At 49.0% G+C, this 21,760-nt stretch overlaps 4 protein-coding genes and 1 long non-coding RNA gene across 6 annotated transcripts; all 5 read left to right on the top strand.

The window, feature by feature from the left end:
• Nucleotides 1–249: 249 nt before the first annotated feature.
• Nucleotides 250–2,953, top strand: LOC306818927 (tubulin alpha chain-like). The gene is made up of 4 exons (XM_079336662.1): nucleotides 250–418; nucleotides 1,352–1,574; nucleotides 1,693–1,841; nucleotides 1,963–2,953. Exons 1-4 carry the CDS (start codon nucleotides 416–418, stop codon nucleotides 2,938–2,940), a joined length of 1,353 nt encoding a protein of 450 aa, XP_079192788.1. The 5' UTR covers nucleotides 250–415; the 3' UTR covers nucleotides 2,941–2,953.
• A 1,196-nt stretch (nucleotides 2,954–4,149) lies between these two features.
• LOC306818626 lies at nucleotides 4,150–5,632 on the top strand. The gene is made up of 4 exons (XR_013778328.1): nucleotides 4,150–4,169; nucleotides 4,953–4,984; nucleotides 5,083–5,131; nucleotides 5,560–5,632. It is a non-coding gene; the product is annotated as an uncharacterized lncRNA (long non-coding RNA).
• Nucleotides 5,633–5,866: 234 nt separating this feature from the next.
• Nucleotides 5,867–7,252, top strand: LOC306818623 (uncharacterized protein). Of its 2 annotated transcripts, XM_079336301.1 has the most exons (7): nucleotides 5,923–6,182; nucleotides 6,266–6,310; nucleotides 6,698–6,724; nucleotides 6,812–6,862; nucleotides 6,963–7,007; nucleotides 7,082–7,117; nucleotides 7,194–7,252. In XM_079336301.1, the coding sequence occupies exons 1-7, from the start codon at nucleotides 6,123–6,125 to the stop codon at nucleotides 7,239–7,241; spliced, it is 312 nt and encodes a 103-aa protein (XP_079192427.1). In that variant the 5' UTR covers nucleotides 5,923–6,122; the 3' UTR covers nucleotides 7,242–7,252. The 2 variants fall into 2 exon arrangements, with proteins under 2 accessions (XP_079192428.1, XP_079192427.1); XM_079336302.1 differs by lacking the exon at nucleotides 6,266–6,310 and having other exon boundaries at nucleotides 5,867–6,182.
• A 24-nt stretch (nucleotides 7,253–7,276) lies between these two features.
• On the top strand, nucleotides 7,277–9,560 carry LOC306818620 (putative ATP-dependent RNA helicase DDX4; the record flags this gene model as incomplete). Its single annotated transcript, XM_079336293.1, has 10 exons — nucleotides 7,277–7,456; nucleotides 7,598–7,750; nucleotides 7,827–7,981; nucleotides 8,078–8,207; nucleotides 8,283–8,449; nucleotides 8,521–8,666; nucleotides 8,794–8,893; nucleotides 8,959–9,229; nucleotides 9,304–9,399; nucleotides 9,476–9,560. Coding segments are annotated over 10 exons (1,461 nt in total), but the record flags the coding sequence as incomplete, so codon positions are not given.
• Nucleotides 9,561–14,675: 5,115 nt separating this feature from the next.
• On the top strand, nucleotides 14,676–21,322 carry LOC306818579 (ubiquitin-protein ligase E3A-like). Its single transcript, XM_079336236.1, has 11 exons — nucleotides 14,676–14,990; nucleotides 15,555–15,599; nucleotides 15,997–16,304; nucleotides 16,499–17,751; nucleotides 17,829–17,973; nucleotides 18,436–18,641; nucleotides 18,730–18,894; nucleotides 18,994–19,149; nucleotides 19,239–19,312; nucleotides 19,393–19,536; nucleotides 19,645–21,322. The coding sequence occupies exons 1-11, from the start codon at nucleotides 14,914–14,916 to the stop codon at nucleotides 19,763–19,765; spliced, it is 2,694 nt and encodes an 897-aa protein (XP_079192362.1). The 5' UTR covers nucleotides 14,676–14,913; the 3' UTR covers nucleotides 19,766–21,322.
• Nucleotides 21,323–21,760: the final 438 nt, after the last annotated feature.

Below are 21,760 nucleotides of genomic sequence, written 5' to 3'. Positions count from 1 at the left end.
TTTAATTTGATTTAATTGTTTCTTCTTTTTTTTTCATGCTTTGACTCTGGGCAAATTTGATAGTGACACTTTCGCAACACTGGGCTGCATTTATTTAAAAATAAAACAGCCTTTCATTTTTCATCTCCATTTTTTAAACTACACAAGGGGTTGTGTTTACCTTATTTAAAACGTGTGAATCAACTGTTTAAATGAATACAACAATTCATAAGTCACATCATTACAGTCTATGGAAGACACGCATAAGTGCACGACTATCAAAATTACGAGCCGCATTTGAAAGCAGCAGCAGCCAACGTTCGCTCCCGCCTAAACGACGCTTTATATAAAAGTATAAATTTCTCCAAACTTTCTTTGGTACTCCACTTCCAGAACCTCTGAAACCTCGACGGAAAGGAAGAGAAAATAAATCAAAATGGTAAGTATTCACGGAAACTATACAAACAATGTAAAAGATACTCAGTTTTACTTTATTACTTCAAGATGAACGGTTGATCTATGAACACATCATTTAAGTAGACAGCGTCTTTGTTGGGGGGTCTGAAATAATAATGACAAAAAAGATAAAACACGGACAAATTATCAGAGTAGTTTAACCAAAATAAATGTATATTTAGTCTTTCGTTGTGTGAGTTGTTTTATGCTAGCTATGGCAGTTTGAAGAAAACCAGCCGTTAATAAGCTTTTTTAAATGTTCATCTCTGATTACTTCCAGCAGACTGAATACAGGCAGTAGTTAATAACAGACTTTTTTCCAACATAAAGTCATATTCTTCAAACTTTAGGCGGGTACAAAGAGTTAGGAGGCCTCATTAGCTAAGGCCAGTCGTGAACGTAACATCCATTTATCTATGGGGAAATCTGCCCGTTTTTGGCGGTCTCCTGTTGCGCCTGCGCACTTTGAAGTTGAAGGCAGATTGTGGCTCAGCAGTGATGACTGAAACTACAAAGATGTCGCCTGAGGCTCGGGATAAATGTGCTCATCTGAATAAAAGATTTGAGGCTTGATGTCTAAACTGTTCAGACCTTTTCTGTAGAAACGAAACATTTACTCAGATCCTGGGGCACTTTTTCATTATGAATACATTCTTGGTAAATATGAATTTAATTATGAAATCTTGCTGCCACTATGCAAAGTAAGTATATTTCTAAGTTTGTTTCCAGTTAGTCATATCAGAGCAAAACTGCTGAAGTTTTTGGTAATTGTAAAATATATTTTCTTGAATCTCGATGGTATTGTAATGAGTGACCAAAACTGTTTGTTATGCATTTTATCCTTTACATTAAACAATGACAGAGTTTATAAATGATAAAGATTATCATTGATTTTCCCTTCTTTTTTTCTCCTCAGCGCGAGTGTATATCCATCCATGTCGGCCAGGCCGGAGCCCAGATTGGCAATGCATGCTGGGAGCTCTACTGTCTGGAGCATGGCATCCAGCCTGACGGTCAGATGCCCAGTGACAAGACCATCGGAGGAGGAGACGACTCCTTCTGCACCTTCTTCAGCCAGACCGGAGCTGGGAAACACGTTCCCAGAGCGATCTTTGTTGATCTGGAGCCAACTGTGATCGGTAAGAAACAGATTATCCTGAAAAAGATGGCACACTCTTGCATAAACTATTTTGGGAGTGTGGAGAATAAATACTACTTTTGAGACTTCTAAAACAGACATTTTTATTTTCCCATCAGATGAGGTACGTACAGGAACCTACCGCCAGCTCTTCCACCCGGAGCAGCTGATTTCCGGCAAGGAGGACGCAGCCAACAACTACGCACGAGGTCACTACACCATCGGAAAGGAGATCATTGACCTGGTTCTTGACAGGACACGCAAACTGGTGAGCTTAAACTCTCCTCATATCTTAGAGCTTGTGCTTGTTTGTTTTTTTTCAGGAAAGTGCTCGTCACTACTATGATGTCATTGTGTTGTAAGCACATTTTAAACCCTGAATGTTTCAGGCTGATCAGTGCACTGGGCTCCAAGGGTTCCTCATCTTCCACTCCTTTGGAGGAGGAACCGGCTCTGGCTTCACCTCTCTGCTGATGGAGCGCCTCTCTGTCGACTATGGCAAAAAGTCCAAGCTGGAGTTTGCCGTATACCCGGCCCCCCAGGTGTCCACAGCTGTGGTGGAGCCCTACAACTCCATCCTGACCACCCACGCCACCCTGGAGCACTCTGACTGCGCCTTCATGGTGGACAACGAGGCCCTCTTCGACATCTGTCGCAGGAATCTGGACATTGAGCGTCCCACCTACACCAACCTCAACAGGCTGATTGGACAGATTGTCTCTTCCATCACCGCCTCCCTGCGCTTCGACGGAGCCCTGAACGTGGACCTGACGGAGTTCCAGACCAACCTGGTGCCCTACCCTCGAATCCACTTCCCTCTGGCCGCCTACGCCCCAGTTATCTCAGTAGATAGGGCCTTTCACGAGCTGTTCTCAGTGGCCGACATCACAAACGCCTGCTTTGAGCCGGCCAATCAGATGGTGAAATGTGACCCCCGCCATGGAAAGTACATGGCCTGCTGCCTCCTGTACCGTGGAGACGTGGTGCCCAAAGACGTCAACTCCGCCATCTCCTCAATAAAATCCAGGCGCACCGTCCAGTTTGTGGACTGGTGTCCCACAGGCTTCAAGGTGGGCATCAACTACCAGCCCCCCACTGTGGTTCCTGGAGGAGACCTGGCCAGGGTGCAGAGGGCCGTGTGCATGCTGAGCAACACCACCGCCATCGCCGAGGCCTGGGCTCGACTCGACCACAAGTTTGACCTGATGTACGCCAAGAGGGCCTTCGTCCACTGGTACGTGGGAGAGGGGATGGAGGAGGGCGAGTTCTCCGAGGCCAGAGAGGACATGGCCGCTCTGGAGAAGGATTATGAGGAGGTGGGCACTGACAGCGTTGGAGACGAGGAAGAAGGAGGAGAGGAGTACTGAGCCCCTTTAAAGTTTAAATTTAATAAAATGTTACACTCGGTCTTGGTCCTGTGTTTTCTCTGTTTTAATCTGCAGGTTTAGAAACAAGCTGCTGCAGCACACACGAGTCAGGCTTTAAGCTCTTTAACTACTTTAGACTTCAGAGTCCTTCAGTGGGACTTTACACAAGACTAGGAACATGTGAAGCAACACTTTAAGGAGCTGCTGCTTTATTCCTCTGCTTTAATCAAGCACATTGATTAGTTGTGCTGAAGTCATGTCGAGATTTATTTACAGCAATGATCATCAACTTGCACCCTGGAGTTCCATTTAAGGTTTAAAATAAATCACAGTAATGTAGTGGATGAGCTCGTACCTGAAGCAACAAGAGCACTGACATGAATGTGAAATGCATTAAGTGATGAGTTTGTTCACGGAGTCTTCACTGCTATTAAAAGTCTTTGAGAAGGTGAGAAACTGAACAGCTCTCTGATTAAAGCTCCTGTATGGATCTGATGCTGTGAGAGCTGGAGGATTTGAACATCTGCGATCAGGCTGGTGTGTCTCTTTATGAACCAGGCTGAGTCTTTGAGTGAGACTGGATCTGATTACTGAAGGAAATGAGACCATGATAAAGTTATGGATCCAACATCAGGTGTCATGCTGATTTCTTCCAGCTGCGTACCTCCTCAGTCATGTCCGATGTGGATTACCTGCTCAGTCAAAGGTCACATCCTGACCTCTCGTAAATGTTGCTTAAAGCTGTGTTCATGGTGGATTAATGTTGGCTCTTTGTAAACGTGGCCTCTGTGAACATTTGTCATGAGTTTAAATAAAGATTGATTGATTGATGTGAGCTGTAGTAAACTGCAGTCATTTAAAAGATTAATAGTTGTGAAATTAAATGGCAGATTTATCAATACTTTTTTATGTTGTTAGGAACAAACTCCCCTAAAAATACTTGAATTAAATTTTTATCTTTTCACAATAATAAGAATCAATAGATTAAAGTTTATTACATACAATACAATAACTAAAAGACGGCATTAACTTGGACCACATCTAATCTTCATTCACGTTTGTTTGAGTTTAGTTTTATTTTAAAAGAATTCGTGTTGGGCGGGAAAGCAGCGGAACTGGCAACCCTCGCAAGCTGTACTACGCATGCGCGATGCGCACTAGCCCTTGAACACGAGCGGCGACCTGCGACGCATGAGAGCACCAGCGCCACAACTTTTACATTTAACATAGTAAGTTTTATCGTGTTAGTTAGTTAGTCTAGCAACTGCTCACTTCATTGACCCTTTTTAGAAAATATAATAGAGATATTAAACTCTTATTTAGTGTTTTTTTCTGCTCAATTGAAGTTGAGCTATGCTATGTCATGCTAGCTAGCGTTAGCATCGTAGCATGAACAGGTGTCATCTGTCATTTTCAAATCTATTCCACAAAAGTCGATTTTTTTGTCTGCTTTTGAATTAAAAAAGGGTAAAGTTTTATTCATTCTTGGTTAGGCTCACAAGTGTCGAAGAACTACCTCTCTGTGCACGCGGAGAGCCGCATCTAAAACGGTAGCCGTTTTTGTCATAACACCAGCAGCCACTCCATGGCAGAAAACGACTTCAAGAACACCTTTAAATTGTCAAAACCTGATTAAAGTCCACGTAGTAATTGTCACGCCTTGAGCTTAATTGGACTTGGTGCTTTTTTGGTTTTTATTTCGATACTTTTAGCTGAGGTTAGCTTTAAATCGAGCTTCTCCTTAAGAGAACTCGAGGTCACGTGTCTGAAACACGTGCTCTGCCACAGTAGTTTGGGAAGATAAACTCCTTTTTTCTTGTTAAAAGAGAGACTGCGAAAGTAATTTATGAAAGACAGCTTTTTACACCCCCTGTCCGCATGTTTTACAATATAATTTTAGAGGAACTGTTGCACATTAATGCAAGCTGAGGCTTAAAGTGTGGAGACATTACGCAATACAGTTATTACAATTTCATGAATTTAATTCTGTTAATGTTTTTTTTTTTTTTTAGATCTATTAAAAATGGACGAGTGGGAAGAAGAGGTAAGCTGGTTTGATTACAAAGAAACATAAAATTCAGTTTTAAATTAAATGTTTGTTATAGTCTAATGATTAAACGCTGATATATATTAACTTTGCAGGGACCGTCAACTAGCACTGCTGTACAGTCCAGCCACACTTCAAGTGAAGGTATAATTAACGAAGGTTACGTTTAACGTTAGGTCTTTGAATGTATAAAGTGTGCTTTATTTTCTAGACATATTTTACAACTTAATCTGCTTTTTTACTCTTCTGTTGTCTTGCTGTAAAACTTAAAGTAATTGCCTGGGCTTTCATAGTTTGAACTATGAAATGACTCGGCCTTTATTTTTGCACAGACGTCAACATGAGAAACAAAACGTGTGCTCAGCAAACATGGGAAGGTCTTTAAAAAAAAACAAAACAAAAAAAACATTTATCTGTGTTGGAAACAAAGTCCAGAGAGGTTTGCAATGTAAACTAGATGATCCTTCATCATCACTTCCTGTAGGGGAGGACCCAAAGAGTTCAGGCAGTAAGAACAAGCTGATGGATATCAGTAATGTTGATGCATAATGAGTTTTACACTTTGCTTTTAGGCACACAAGGAAGCTCCTGGAACTCAGGTGGAGGTAAGTATTAGAAAAGATGAAGTAGCGACGCTCTTTAACCTGAGAGGACATTTCATGGAGCGTCGTTTTGTTTTTCTCCAGGTTTCAGAGGAAGAGGATTCAAAAGCTCGTTCTCCTCAGGTGCTTGTTCATGCTGCATGATAAAACCAGAAATGACATTTATAAAGTTAAACATTTTAACTGGGGCAAGGCTGCAGAGATGAAGTGAATAGAAGTATTGTGATGAACATGTAAAGTGAGCGCCGCACGGTTCAGAGCGAGTGATCTGATCCGGGCCCCTGGTGTGACATCCTGCTCACAGAGGAAGCGCTCTCGTTCCCAGCTGATTAAATCAGTCTTGTGTTTGGTGGTAAAAAGTGAATTTGAGTTGTTGAAAACATCTCGGTGAAGAAGGAATCTTAATGCTTGTTTTGTTTTTGGTAGATGGTGACGAGAATGGAACCGGTAAGCATCTGTAACGTTCAGGGATTGTGCGTCTGCTGAATGAGAAATTCCTCGTCATATGAGCTCAGACGTTTTGCTCTCCACAGATGGAAACAGCTGGAAAAGTTCGGGTGGCGACGGAGGGTTCAGAGGTCGAGGAGGCAGAGGTGAGACTTGAAGGATCCTGAGTAAGACTGTTAAAACGATCATGTGGCCTCTCGTCAGTTTTAAACGCCGTCTGCTCTCTCAGGGCGCGGCAGAGGGTTCGGCGGAACAGAGCGCAACGGCTTCAACGGTAATATTCAAATAAATGTTCTGATGAAGGTTACGGCTGCACTTGGTCAGACGAGAGCGCTCAGGATCATGTCGGAGCACTCGATGGGCTCTGGTTTTCTCCTGGACCTCTCCACCTGAGTTTCTCTCTGTAGGTTTGGACGAGGTGACGTAGCTTCAATGAATGCGTCTGATTTGAAATTCAGCGGGGCGCTCCGGGCGCTCCCTGGACTTCACAGCTTGTGGTCTAAAGTTTAGCCAGCACGTCAGAGCTCCCTCCATACAGAATGCACAACACGACTTCCTCTCCTTCTACCCATAATAAATAAACTCTATCAGAACCGGCCGAGTCGTCCGGTGAAAACCAGCCGAAGATTTAAATTGAACTGAAGTTAATTCTACTTTGCAGGAGACGACGATGAAGTGCGTGAAAACGGTGAGTGTGTGCTTTCTGTGTTTCACATCTATAAACAAAGAAATGTGATTCACCTGCTTGGTGAGACTGTATGTTTTGTCTGAGCAGGGTTTAGAGGAGGAAGAGGCGGCAGAGGAGGAAGAGGAGGATTCAGACAAGGTGCTTAACCCGCCGTACTGCTGCAGGAAAAAACTCAAATATGTGAAGACGTTTAACGTTCATCTGTTAGAGCTGTTTAATAATCAGTGTTGTGTTGAAGATGGAGAATCGGGAGGCTTTGGAGGAAGAGGACGAGGAGGAGGAGGTAAACTAAATAAAATGTCACCTTTTTTGTAAAATGAATGAATCTCACTTCCTGACGTGTGTTATTGTCTTCAGGTTACCGCGGCAGAGACGAGGAGACTTTCAATAAAGGTGGTCATTTTATGTGATTTATGTTTGAATGCTTTAAAACATTTGGCTGATTGTTGTTTTTCCCCGTCGTGCTCAGGGGACGACAGAGACAAAAGAGACGGCACTGAAGAAGAACGTAAGTTAAACGGACAAAGTAAGACGCCGTCGTGACTCGGCTGGTTTCTCGTGAACACGAAGGTTTTAATCTGTCGCGCAGGGCCGAGAGTGACCTACGTTCCCCCGTCACTACCTGAAGACGAAGACTCCATTTTCTCCCATTACGAGAAGGGCATCAACTTCGACAAGTACGATGACATCACGGTGGACGTCAGCGGGACAAACCCGCCGCAGGCCATCATGGTGAGGAAAACATGCCGCGGTCTGCAGAGACACTTGAGCTCCCGTTCAAAGACGATGTATTAAGGTTTAAAGTTCTCATCGGGGCTTCTCAAACCTGCAGCACGTTAATCCTCGCCCTTTAAACTGTTTGTACCCTGGCAGACTTTCGAGGAGGCGGGGCTCTGCGAGTCCCTGAAAAACAACATCAAGAAATCTGGGTACGTGAAGCCGACCCCGGTGCAGAAACACGGCATCCCCATCATCTCTGCAGGCAGAGACCTCATGGCCTGTGCTCAGACTGGATCCGGCAAAACGGTAGGAGGACTCTGGGGGGGGGGGGGGGGGGGATTTTCGTATTTGTAGAGTTGAATTGGTATCTTCCCTCCTCCAGGCGGCGTTCCTGCTCCCGATCCTGCAGCACCTGATGGCAGACGGTGTTGCAGCGAGTCAGTTCAGTGAGACTCAGGAGCCCGAGGCCATCATCGTGGCCCCGACGAGGGAGCTCATCAACCAGATTTACCTGGAGGCCAGGAAGTTTGCATTTGGGTACGTTCAGATGCAAGAATCCAAAATCCACAAAGTTGCTCGTCCTCGTGGCTTTTTAACGCACGTCTCCTCCTCCTCTTTTCTTCTGTGTAACAGGACGTGTGTGCGTCCCGTCGTGGTTTACGGTGGCGTCAGCACCGGACATCAAATCCGAGAAATCTGCAGGGGAACCAACGTGCTGTGTGGAACCCCGGGGAGACTTCTGGACATGATCGGCAGAGGGAAGGTGACCTGGAGCTTTCTGTCCTTCTTCAAGGTCAAAGTGTTGATAACTGGAAACTAAGCGTTTTATTCCCTTCAGATCGGGTTGACCAAGCTGCGGTACCTGGTGCTGGATGAGGCCGACCGCATGTTGGATATGGGCTTTGAGCCTGACATGCGGCGCCTGGTCGGCTCTCCTGGCATGGTGGACAAAGAGAATCGACAGACTCTGATGTTCAGCGCCACGTACCCCGAGGACATCCAGAGGTCTGCTCGTCCATCAAACAGCTTCTCCTCCTCCTGGACCCGTGGATTCACCTTTTTGTTTTTGTCCACAGGTTGGCGGCTGATTTCCTGAAGACCGACTATCTGTTCCTGGCTGTGGGTGTAGTGGGCGGAGCCTGCAGCGATGTGGAGCAGACGTTTGTTCAAGTCACCAAGTTCTCCAAGAGGGAGCAGCTCCTGGACATCCTGAAGACGACGGGTACGCTCCACGTTTTCATCTGCAACAACTCGCCATGTTTGAGGACGAGGAGGCGGGTCGTTTAAAATCCTTCACAGTTTGATCCAGCAGAGGGCGCTCTCTGCACGTCTTCTTTTTATGGTTGCAGGAACGGAGCGCACCATGGTGTTTGTGGAGACCAAGCGACTAGCAGATTTTATCGCCACCTACCTGTGCCAGGAGAAGGTTGCGACCACCAGCATTCACGGGTGAGTGACGTGAATCTGTGAGCGCCTCCTTCTGGAACACGGAATAATAAAACGTTCCCTCTCAGTGATCGGGAGCAGCGGGAGCGAGAGCAGGCTCTGGCAGACTTCCGCTCCGGTAAATGTCCCGTCTTAGTGGCCACCTCTGTCGCCGCCCGCGGCCTGGATATTCCAGACGTGCAGCACGTGGTGAATTTCGACCTCCCCAACAACATCGACGAGTACGTCCACCGCATCGGCAGAACTGGCCGCTGCGGTAACACGGGGAGGGCGGTGTCTTTCTTTGACCCGGAAAAAGACGGCCAATTGGCTCGCTTGCTGGTCACCATCCTGTCCAAGGTAAGGGCGTCGCCTCTCCAAACACAACGGGATGCATCCTCGGCTTGATTTCTTTGCACGCCTTTGATTGACAGGCTCAGCAGCAAGTTCCCTCGTGGTTGGAGGAGTCTGCGTTCAGCGGCGGCGGTCCCGCAGGCTTCAAGAGTTTTACCTCCACGGACTCCAGGAAGGTGAGCGGATGGTTCGTGGTTATTTAGGCGTCATGTTGTCTTCGACGCGTCCTCACTGTGTCCTCGCTCTCTACAGGACAACAACGTGCCGAGTCAACCCGCCGCTCCTGCTGCAGCCGACGAGGAAGAATGGGAATAATGAGAATGTTGTATTTACACAGCCGCACTTTTCTCATACATGTTCAACTTGTTGTTTTTTTGTTTGACTGTTTTAATTTTGTCTGACTTGAGACAAAATAATACTCGATCAGTGTGACAATCCTGTCTGACTGCACATATTGGATGTTTGTTTTATTTTTTAATCATTTCTTTGATTTAAAAAAAGAGAGAAAAGGTTGAGAAGGAAAACAATGTCGACTACAGAGTCAAATTTGAGAATTATTCCAAATAATAATTTGTTTCCTCCCCAGATAAAGACAATCAATAAATGAATACTTGTTCAAAGCAGAGCGTGCTTTTATTGTGAAAGGTTTCATGTGTAACAATTTAAAAATGTATGTGGTGGCTATCAGAAAACAAATGAAGATAAATGATAAACTCCACAGATGCTGTTGTCCAGTTATTTTAATATGCAGGTTATCATTTAAATGTCCAGTGAGGAATCACTGTTAATTCACTTCATGTCAAAAGAACATTTAATGCTGCGTCAACAAACGTGCCCAGCGCCCCCTAGTGTTCACAATAAAGAATGCATGCTAAATTACAGGAAGTGACTACCGTAATACAATCCACCTAGATGGAAGAAATAAAGGTTTTTTAAGTTTCATGCATAAAAAAATCAAATACATTTTCATAAATTCTAGTAAAGTCGTTTAAAGAGAAGAGATGACGTCAGAGTTTGAGCATCAAACGGGTGAATAAACTCCATAAATCGAGATCTAAGGACGCTACCAAAGGCGGGAAACATGAACACTGAAGGAGTTAAATGTAATATCAGTAAGTCCGTCACTCTCAGTAAATGCAGAAATGAGATTTTTAAATATTTATTTGACTTCTCTAGATTTTGCGGCGGCTTTCTGCGTCACCATGGCAACAGCCGGTGCGAAACCTAGTTACCTCACGTCAGACGCACAAAGCTGAAGAAACGTGACTGGTTGAAAGAGATGGTTTATTATAAGCAGTGACTCACAGGAGGCTTCTTATCGCACATGGAAGGAGCTTTATTTGGTTCCTGGTGAAACCGTGCAGAAACCTGGAGCAGGTCCAGATCCATGATGGTCAGGCAGAAACCTGGAGCAGGTCCAGATTCATGATGGTCAGGCAGAAACCTGGAGCAGGTCCAGATTCATGATGGTCAGGCAGAAACCTGGAGCAGAACCAGATCCATGATGGTCAGACAGAAACCTGGAGCAGAACCAGATTCATGATGGTCAGGCAGAAACCTGGAGCAGGTCCAGATTCATGATGGTCAGGAAGAAACCTGGAGCAGAACCAGATTCATGTTGGTCAGGCAGAAACCTGGAGCAGAACCAGATTCATGATGGTCAGGCAGAAACCTGGAGCAAAACCAGATTCATGATGGTCAGGCAGAAACCTGGAGCAGGTCCAGATTCATGATGGTCAGGCAGAAACCTGGAGCAGGTCCAGATTCATGATGGTCAGGCAGAAACCTGGAGCAGGTCCAGATTCATGATGGTCAGGCAGAAACCTGGAGCAGAACCAGATTCATGTTGGTCAGGCAGAAACCTGGAGCAGGTCCAGATTCATCATGGTCAGGCAGAAACCTGGAGCAGGTCCAGATTCATCATGGTCAGGCAGAAACCTGGAGCAGAACCAGATTCATGATGGTCAGGCAGAAACCTGGAGCAGAACCAGATTCATGATGGTCAGGCAGAAACCTGGAGCAGGTCCAGATTCATGATGGTCAGGCAGAAACCTGGAGCAGGTCCAGATTCATGATGGTCAGGCAGAAACCTGGAGCAGGTCCAGATTCATGATGGTCAGGCAGAAACCTGGAGCAGGTCCAGATTCATGATGGTCAGGCAGAAACCTGGAGCAGGTCCAGATTCATGATGGTCAGGCAGAAACCTGGAGCAGAACCAGATTCATGTTGGTCAGGCAGAAACCTGGAGCAGAACCAGATTCATGATGGTCAGGCAGAAACCTGGAGCAAAACCAGATTCATGATGGTCAGGCAGAAACCTGGAGCAGGTCCAGATTCATGATGGTCAGGCAGAAACCTGGAGCAGGTCCAGATTCATGATGGTCAGGCAGAAACCTGGAGCAGAACCAGATCCATGATGGTCAGACAGAAACCTGGAGCAGAACCAGATTCATGATGGTCAGGCAGAAACCTGGAGCAGGTCCAGATTCATGATGGTCAGGCAGAAACCTGGAGCAGAACCAGATTCATGTTGGTCAGGCAGAAACCTGGAGCAGAACCAGATTCATGATGGTCAGGCAGAAACCTGGAGCAAAACCAGATTCATGATGGTCAGGCAGAAACCTGGAGCAGGTCCAGATTCATGATGGTCAGGCAGAAACCTGGAGCAGGTCCAGATTCATGATGGTCAGGCAGAAACCTGGAGCAGGTCCAGATTCATGATGGTCAGGCAGAAACCTGGAGCAGAACCAGATCCATGATGGTCAGACAGAAACCTGGAGCAGAACCAGATTCATGATGGTCAGGCAGAAACCTGGAGCAGGTCCAGATTCATGATGGTCAGGCAGAAACCTGGAGCAGGTCCAGATTCATGATGGTCAGGCAGAAACCTGGAGCAGGTCCAGATTCATGTTGGTCAGGCAGAAACCTGGAGCAGGTCCAGATTCATGATGGTCAGGCAGAAACCTGGAGCAGAACCAGATTCATGATGGTCAGGCAGAAACCTGGAGCAGGTCCAGATTCATGATGGTCAGGCAGAAACCTGGAGCAGGTCCAGATTCATGATGGTCAGGCAGAAACCTGGAGCAGGTCCAGATTCATGATGGTCAGGCAGAAACCTGGAGCAGAACCAGATCCATGATGGTCAGGCAGAAACCTGGAGCAGAACCAGATTCATGATGGTCAGGCAGAAACCTGGAGCAGGTCCAGATCCATGATGGTCAGGCAGAAACCTGGAGCAGAACCAGATTCATGATGGTCAGGCAGAAACCTGGAGCAGAACCAGATTCATGATGGTCAGGCAGAAACCTGGAGCAGGTCCAGATCCATGATGGTCAGGCAGAAACCTGGAGCAGGACCAGATTCATGATGGTCAGGCAGAAACCTGGAGCAGAACCAGATTCATGATGGTCAGGCAGAAACCTGGAGCAGGTCCAGATTCATGATGGTCAGGCAGAGACCAGGAGCAGGTCCAGATTCATGATGGTCAGGCAGAAACCTGGAGCAGGTCCAGATTCATGATGGTCAGGCAGAAACCTGGAGCAGGTCCAGATTCATGATGGTCAGGCAGAAACCTGGAGCAGGACCAGATTCATGATGGTCAGGCAGAAACCTGGAGCAGGTCCAGATTCATGATGGTCAGGCAGAAACCTGGAGCAGAACCAGATTCATGATGGTCAGGCAGAAACCTGGAGCAGAACCAGATTCATGATGGTCAGGCAGAAACCTGGAGCAGAACCAGATTCATGTTGGTCAGGCAGAAACCTGGAGCAGGTCCAGATTCATGATGGTCAGGCAGAAACCTGGAGCAGGTCCAGATTCATGATGGTCAGGCAGAAACCTGGAGCAGGTCCAGATTCATGATGGTCAGACAGAAACCTGGAGCAGAACCAGATTCATGATGGTCAGGCAGAAACCTGGAGCAGGTCCAGATTCATGATGGTCAGACAGAAACCTGGAGCAGGTCCAGATTCATCCCTCCACTTTATTTATAATCAAAATCTGACTATTACAAAAATCACAGTTTACATGGAAAGTTACAGACCGAGCTCGACTTAACAAGACTTAATAAACAAACAAACAAACAAAAACATGAACAGATAGAACAATAGAACATAAAACACAAATATCTGAAGTTGGAAGCAATGACTTTAAACTTTGAGTTAGTTCAGCAGCTCGTTTAGTTCTAATCTTTATCATTGATTTTTGTAAATTTGTTAATTCATTCATGAAAGTGAGAAAAAGTGATTTGACTTTTAGAAATCTGCATTTATGTTTTATATTGTTTGGCCAAGATAATGACTGCATTATACAATCTCCTCTTTTCTTCCATGAAAATACACAATTTTATTTTTTTATATTCTAAAGTTGGAAAATTTAGTTCTTTTGTAGAAATCCAATTTCTAAACGAACCCCAAAAAGTTTTTGTAAAATTACAATCATAAAATAGATGTTGGGTTTCAATCCCTCCATGTTCATGTCATGTCTGCCACTTTTCTTTTTTCTCTCCTTCAGAAGCAGAATCACCCAAAGGGGGGTTTCCGACTGTCGTTGCAAGATTTGCACATTTTAGTCCACTGCTTTGGTTTACAGTTTGACCCCTCAGGGAGCCCCTAATGGTCTGGGGGTCCCTAATGGTCTGGGGGTCCCTCATTGTCTGGGGGTACCTCATGGTCTGGGAGCCCCTAATGGTCTGGGGGTCCCTCATGGTCTGGGGGTCCCTCATGGTCTGGGGGTCCCTAATGGTCTGGGGGTCCCTAGTGGTCTGGGTGCCCCTAGTGGTTTGGGGGCCCCTATTGGTCTGGGGGTCCCTAGTGGTCTGGGGGTCCCTAATGGTCTGAGGGTCCCTATTGGTCTGGGAGCCCCTGATGGTCTGGGGGTCCCTAGTGGTCTGGGAGCCCCTAATGGTCTGGGGGTCCCTAATGGTCTGGGAGCCCCTGATGGTCTGGGGGTCCCTAGTGGTCTGGGAGCCCCTAATGGTCTGGGGGTCCCTAGTGGTCTGGGGGTCCCTAATGGTCTGGGGGTCCCTATTGGTCTGGGAGCCCCTGATGGACTGGGGGTCCCTAGTGGTCTGGGGGTCCCTAATGGTCTGGGGGTCCCTAGTGGTCTGGGAGCCCCTGATGGTCTGGGGGTCCCTAGTGGTCTGGGAGCCCCTATTGGTCTGGGGGTCCCTAGTGGTCTGGGGGTCCCTAATGGTCTGAGGGTCCCTATTGGTCTGGGAGCCCCTAATGGTCTGGGGGTCCCTAGTGGTCTGGGGGTCCCTAATGGTCTGGGGGTCCCTAATGGTCTGGGAGCCCCTGATGGTCTGGGGGTCCCTAGTGGTCTGGGAGCCCCTAATGGTCTGGGGGTCCCTAGTGGTCTGGGGGTCCCTAATGGTCTGGGTCCCTAGCAGGACATGTTGTGTTTAGGGGAGTATGAGTCCGGCTCCTCGGAGGGTTTGGTTATGATCCACTCCAGCAGCTCATGTAGCCAGCTCGCAATGCATTGTGGGATGTCTGGGCTAATGGTGAAGTCAAGATGGCAGAGGAGAGAGCCCGCAGCGGGAAGGCCGTGAATGAAGTTCAGTCTAAATAATCCCTCATCGCCGCTCGTCTCCACTGAAATCATCCAGCTGTTCTGATCGACCCGCGGAGGACTCGACACGTTCACAAACAGCCACAGGATTAACAAACACACTGAGGAGAAAGTCTCGTATGAATCCCGACGAGAAGGAGGACTGTGAGTGTGCGCCACCACAGGCCGAGAGCAGCCCCGCGGAAGGATCTCAGAGGTGGGCACGGCCATCAGGAAACACCGGGGATGCTAGCGGAGCTAACTAGCTGCTCCTGCTAGCTGTGTGGCTGCCATAGCTTAACTGTTTTTAAAGTATTCCCAGGCAAAGTGAACACACAGAGGAGTAGATAATATATTTACCATTCTAATCACCATGCAGATGTAATTTATTAAGTAAATATTTGTGTAAATATGAAGGCCGGCGGGTTGGTAAACTAGCACTTGCTACATTAGCTTGCTAACTCAGCGTCAGATTGTGCAGCTTTAACATTTCTCCTCCTCTCTCTCCCTCCCCGTAACGTGCATGTTAATCCTCACTCATGTATGTTTAATAAAAATGACTCCACATGTATGAAGATAACATAACCTGACTGTGACCCCCCCCCCCCCCCCCCCCCAATCTCTGCTGTACATGTCATCCTTATCCTCCTGCTGTCACAATGCAATTTACAAAATGTGCCTTTTTTTTTTGGTCTTAAATTCCCATATGAGCCCATCAGAGAGGCAGAGGTGCACTGTGACCTCTGATGCATTTGTTCTTCTGTTTGTGTTGTTGAATCAGAGAATACGAGGAGCCTGAAATAGAAAACCCAGAAGCAAGCCGAATGTAAGTCAAGCTCTTATTTAAATTCATTTTACGGCACATGTGTGAGAATCTGTGAGCTTGTCCTTCAGACTGACCCGTCACCACGGTCGCTCTCTCACTTCTGCTTTAGTTTTACTTTCTGTTTGTTTCTTCTTTTGTTGTCTAATGAACGAGTCAGAGAGATCTGTGACGTGTGTCTGGAAGCAGGAAGTCACCATCAGTCCAGCTCAAGTCAATTCATGCTGTCCAAACTGGTCGTGTTGCCAAGCAACGGTCAACATCGCAGTATCGACGACGTCGCCTGTTTTTCGTTTTCCCCCTTAGCTAGCAGTTTAGCGTTGGCGTGCTCGATAGTCACCTGACCTGCAGCGTTCACGTCTTGAAGCCGCCGCTCATCCCGTCTCTCTTCTCACCGCAGGAAGCGAGCAGCTGCCAAACATCTGATAGAGCGCTACTACCACCAGTTAACGGAGGGCTGCGGGAGCGAGTCATGCTCCAACTCCTGGTGTGCCTCGTCAGTCGGCTTCAACCGCATGGATAACAATGCGGCGGCGGTCAAGTCCCTGGAGCTGTACAAGGGGAACGCCAAGCTGTGCGACCCCCACCCGTCAAAGAAAGGCACCGCCTCGGCGTACCTGGAGAGCGGCGGCGCTCGCAGTAACTCGGCCTGCAGCAACAGGAAGATGAACCACAAAGACGTCCACTCGGTACGGGACAACTTCAAAGGTGAGCGTTTCAGTCCTCGACTTTAGAACCTGCACGTGTCTCAAGTGTGTGCTCGGCCCGGGCTGCTTCCAACCCGTCTGCATGATGAAGCCATGAAAGAGGCGGGCGGGGGCGCGGGGGCAGGGGGGCGGGGTTTGCTTTACGACGCCCCTGTAATCTTAATCTGTACGCTTGTTGTTGGCTCCTGTTTTTAGATGTGAACTACCTGACGGAGGAAAAAGTCTACGAGATTCTGGACATCTGCGGAGAGAAGGAAGACTACTCCCCTCTGATCCGGGTGATCGGCCGGGTGTTCTCCAGCGCCGAGGGTCTGGTCCAGAGCTTCAGGAGGCCCAAACCGCACACCAAGGAGGAGCTCAAGTCCCTTCAGGGCAAAGACGAGGACAAGGACGAGGACGAGAAGGAGGCCGCCGCCTGCTCGGCCACAGCCATGGAGGAGGACTCCCCCGCTTCGTCCTCATCGTCCCGGCTCGGCGAGGGCTCCTCGGGGGAAAACGATGTCCAGAAGCTGGCGCCGGACGAGGTGTCGGTGGACATCGAAGCCGTGCGGCGGGTCTACGAGCGCCTGCTGTCCAACGAGAAGATCGAAGCGGCCTTCCTGAACGCACTGGTCTACCTCTCGCCGAACGTGGAGTGCGACCTGACGTACCACAACGTGTACTCGCGAGACCAGAACTACCTGAACCTGTTTGTTATCGTGATGGAGAACAACAACCTGCACAGCCCCGAGTACCTGGAGATCGCTCTGCCGCAGTTCTGCAAGGCCATGAGCAAACTCCCGCTGCCGGCGCTGGCCAAGCTGGCACGCCTGTGGTCGCACTACGGCGCCGAGCAGATCCGGCGCATGGTGGAGACCTTCCAGCAGCTCATCACGTACAAGGTCATCAGCAACGAGTTCAACAGCCGCAACCTGGTCAACGACGACGACGCGGTGGTCGGCGCCACCAAGTGCTTGAAGATCGTCTATTATGCAAACGTGCTGGGCGGCGACCTGGACGTGGAGCACAACGAGGAGGAGGACGAGGAGCCCATCCCGGAGTCCAGCGAGCTCACGCTGCAGGAGCTGCTGGGGGAGGAGCGGCGGAACAAGAAGGGCCCGCGAGTCGACCCGCTGGAGACGGAGTTAGGGATCCGCACCAACGACTGCCGGCGGCCGCTCATCCCGTTCGAGGAGTTTGTGAACGAGCCTCTGAACGACGTGCTGGAGATGGACAAGGACTACACCTTCTTTAAGGTGGAGACTGAAAACAAGTTCTCCTTCATGACCTGCCCCTTCATCCTCAACGCCGTCACCAAGAACCTCGGGTTGTACTACGACAACCGCATCCGCATGTACAGCGAGCGGCGGATCACCGTGCTCTACAGCCTGGTGCAGGGTCAGCAGCTCAACCCGTACCTCAGGCTCAAAGTGCGGCGAGACCACATCATCGACGACGCCCTGGTCCGGGTGAGTGTGTGCATCCGGCAGCGTGTGTGTGTGTGTGTGTGTGTGTGTGGCGCTGACGTGTTTGTGTCGGTCCGCAGCTGGAGATGATCGCCATGGAGAATCCTGCAGACTTGAAGAAGCAGCTGTACGTGGAGTTTGAAGGAGAACAAGGAGTGGATGAAGGAGGCGTGTCCAAAGAGTTCTTTCAGCTGGTGGTGGAGGAAATCTTCAACCCGGATATCGGTGAGGAAAGCGCACGCCACGGAGCGAGGGGGGGAGGGGGGGCGCGCAGGTTTAGCTGCCTCTTGTCTCCTGGTCGCGTCTGTCAGCTCGAGTTCAGTCAGTGTTTTAAGTTTCTCTTCACGCGTCTGAAAATCTCTCTTTAAGGCCCCGCCTCCCCACCTGCCCTTTTCCCTCTGATTGGCCGAGAGCCGCCCGTGTGGGATATGACCAGCGTCTTGAGTCCGCGTGGTTTTTAATGTTAAACGGAGTCATCAGAGTGTTTGTCGTTTTCTGCACGATGCCTTCGCTTCTCGTTGGTATGAAAATGTTTCTCCGAGCGGATTAGACGCCGGGGCATGAAAAGCCTCTTTACTCGGAAATGAACATGGAGCTGATTTCCCCTGAAGCTCCCTTCAGGGGAAATCAGGTGGCGTGCGGATGGCGTGGCTCAGAGACAAACGTGTCGAATGTCTCCTCCTGCAGGCATGTTCACGTACGACGAGCGCACCAAGCTGTTCTGGTTCAACGCCTCGTCCTTCGAGAACGACGGTCAGTACACTCTGATCGGCATCGTGCTCGGCCTGGCCATCTACAACAACTGCATCCTGGACGTGCACTTCCCCATGGTGGTCTACAGGAAGCTCATGGGCAAGAAAGGAACCTTCAGGGACCTGGCCGACGCCAACCCGGTGAGTGCGAGCGCGTGTGCTGTGTTTGCAGGCTGACGGAGCTCTGACTGGTTCTGACTGGTTCTAACTGGTTCTCGTGTTGGGGAAGGTTTTGCACCAGAGTCTGAACGAGCTGCTGGACTACGAGGGAAGCGTGGAGGACGACATGATGATCACCTTTCAGATCTCGCAGACGGATCTGTTCGGGAACCCGCTCATGTACGATTTAAGGGAAAACGGGGACAAGATTCCCGTCACAAACGACAACAGGAAGGTGAGCAAAAAAAAAAACGTCTCGACCGTTTCTCAGGTGTGCAGACGATGTCGTCCTGATTCTCTGCTAAATGTGGCGTGTGTGTGTGTGTGTGTGCAGGAGTTCGTGGCCCAGTACGCAGAGTACATGCTGAACAAAAGCGTGGAGAAACAGTTCAAAGCGTTCAGGAGAGGTTTCCACATGGTCACCAACGAGTCGCCGCTCAAGTATCTGTTCAGACCGGAGGAGATCGAGCTCCTCATCTGTGGCAGCAGGGTCAGGTCTACTTCCTGCACATTTTCACCTGTTTGTAAGTGGCGAACGCTCCGCTCACACGCTCGCTCTGTCTCTGTCGCACCCTGCAGAACCTGGACTTTTTAGCACTTGAAGAAACGACAGAATATGACGGAGGTTACAACAGAGACTCTCGGATCATCAAGTAAGACGGAGCGCTTTGACCCAAGTCTGTGTGAGAGTCCCCGTTCCCGCATGGTTTAACGTGTTCCCGCTGTGTCGCAGGGAGTTCTGGGAGACGTTGCACTCGTTCGGCGAGGAGCAGAAGCGGCTCTTCCTGCAGTTCACCACCGGCACGGACCGAGCACCTGTGGGGGGGCTGGGCAAGCTGAAGATGATCATCGCCAAGAACGGCCCCGACACGGACAGGTGAGTCGTGCCGGCTCCCGCCTCTGTGGGTGACCACGAGCTCCACAAGGGGGCGCCAACATGCAGGTTTGTAACGTGCCCCTGGTGTGTCTCTGCCCCCCCCCGCAGGTTACCGACGTCTCACACCTGCTTTAACGTGCTGCTGCTGCCCGAGTACAGCACCAAGGAGAAGCTGAGGGAGCGCCTGCTGAAAGCCATCACCTACGCCAAAGGGTTCGGCATGCTCTGAGCGCGGCCTCCCCACACGCAGCAGACGGACTCCTTCTTTTCAGAAAGCCCATGAAGCGCCCCTTCCCCCGCCCGCCCCGCCCCGCCCCGCCTTCTATCAGACACAATCTAACAGGTGACGAAGCAGAGAGTCTGCTTCCAGGAAAAAGAGTCAATAAAGGTGGAGTAGTTGTTCTACTGTGCCTGCATCCATCAGTCAGGGTGATCCCAGCTTCTCCTGTGTACAGAGAGGATCCTTTTCCTTCTTATTTATTCTGAGGTTAACGTGGGTTATTTTTCATGCCTGCCTGTTGTGCTAGCTTCCCCTCTGCAGGGGGGGGGGAAGAGCTGAAGTCGTTTATTGAACAGTAACGTGTTAAAGTACCAACGCTCGCTCACTGACCATCTCGTCATAGAGTAGCCAGGTTTTTTTTTTTTTTAAATCCCCCCCCCCCCCCCGCCCCCCCACACGCTGAAGAGAGAGAGCGCCATTCCACTCTCAGTCATGGCTTAATGTCCCCAGCGCTAATGATCAAGGTAAGCATCAGAAATGACTCTTTTCATCAAAGAGCGGTTATTTTGTCTTCAGGCCTTTTTTTCCTTTTGGGAGGACACACACACACACGCACACACACACACACACACACACACACACACACACGCACACACACACACACACGCACACACGCACACACGCGCACACACACACACACACGCACACACACACACACACACGTGTCGCAGGTTAGACTCTAATCCATGTCAGAGCTGTGTAAGTGCACTTAGACATTTTCCGAATGTTTGTTTTGGTGGCCGCAGGTCGCCATGATTGTTTGAGACCTTTTTATTTCCACGTCTTCCCGTGTTGACGCCTCTGACTAACAAACAGTGTTCATGTGAGCGGAGCGCTCGGAGACGTGGACCCGCTGGCGTCCTGCCGTTCACATTCAGAGCTCTTCTTGTGCCAACGGATAGCGTGAGTGGAGTCAGCTCTTTGCGTTTGACCCTGCTTTTATACGGGGACGAGGACGCCGAAGACAAACGCCTGCTCGTCTCCGCCCACGCAGACTTTTTGTGACGCCCGCCGTTTTCCCCCCGGACCTGCGTCACAGTTTACACCTTTCAGGATCTCAACCATTTTAGAGGTTGAAACACGTCTCCGCCCCGAGGATGAGAGAAGTCCATCGTCTCGTCTTTAGAGCGTCCAGAATCCCTCGACAGGGACACGCTGGTCTGCGCCCACGTTAGCACGAAGCAGCCGATGCAAAGCGAGGTAGCCCGCCCACTCTGAGCTCTACACGTCTTTGAAGAGAGCGATGTAGCGGCTGTGATTTCTACCTCGCAGATCGCCCATCGCCCTCTCTCTCTCTCTCTGAACACCGGACTCGTTTGCATGTTGTGACTTTGATCGGACGCCACGTTTAAAAAATCGAGCTAAGCGAGGTTAGCGACGTGTTTGTCCAGACTCGTTCCTTCACAACCTGAGCCCGTCGGGGACTTCCAGTCGCGACCTGTGATTGGCTGCAGGGTTGTGTTGCAGCCAATCGTAGCTTGACTTCACTGCTGCAGGTGGAAGAAACGAGTCCAAAAACACGTTGAAGTCCTTTCGATGTTTAGATCCTGAAGCGTGTAGACAAAAAGCGGTTTTCATACATTTAACAGACATCTGACCTCTGAGGTAAAATAATAAGATCCCAGAGCGACACGTCTTCACTGTGAGCAGATTCATATTTAAGTCCAGTTTGTTATAGATGTAACAGGCGTTAACCACTGTCTCCTGAACAGTCTGACTCTCGTGTTTATTAGCACTTTTTCTGTTCAACAACACTTTGAATATCGGCTGTGAAACGGCGTCCCCGCAGAACAGGCCGATGTTTTCTTTGTTCGGTAGAATCGGCTGTGAGACGACGGGAGTGATATCTGCATGATGTTCTTGCACACAGAATTTGATTTATTTTTTATTTCAAACCAACCTACCTGCGTCATCTTTGTTTTGTTTTTTTTGGGGGGGGGGGGG

This window comes from Symphodus melops, assembly GCF_947650265.1.
Source record: "Symphodus melops genome assembly, chromosome: 23".
NCBI lineage: Eukaryota > Metazoa > Chordata > Actinopteri > Labriformes > Labridae > Symphodus > Symphodus melops.
The sequence above is the reverse complement of the archived record's forward strand: the minus strand, read 5'-3'. Positions and strand labels throughout refer to the sequence as shown.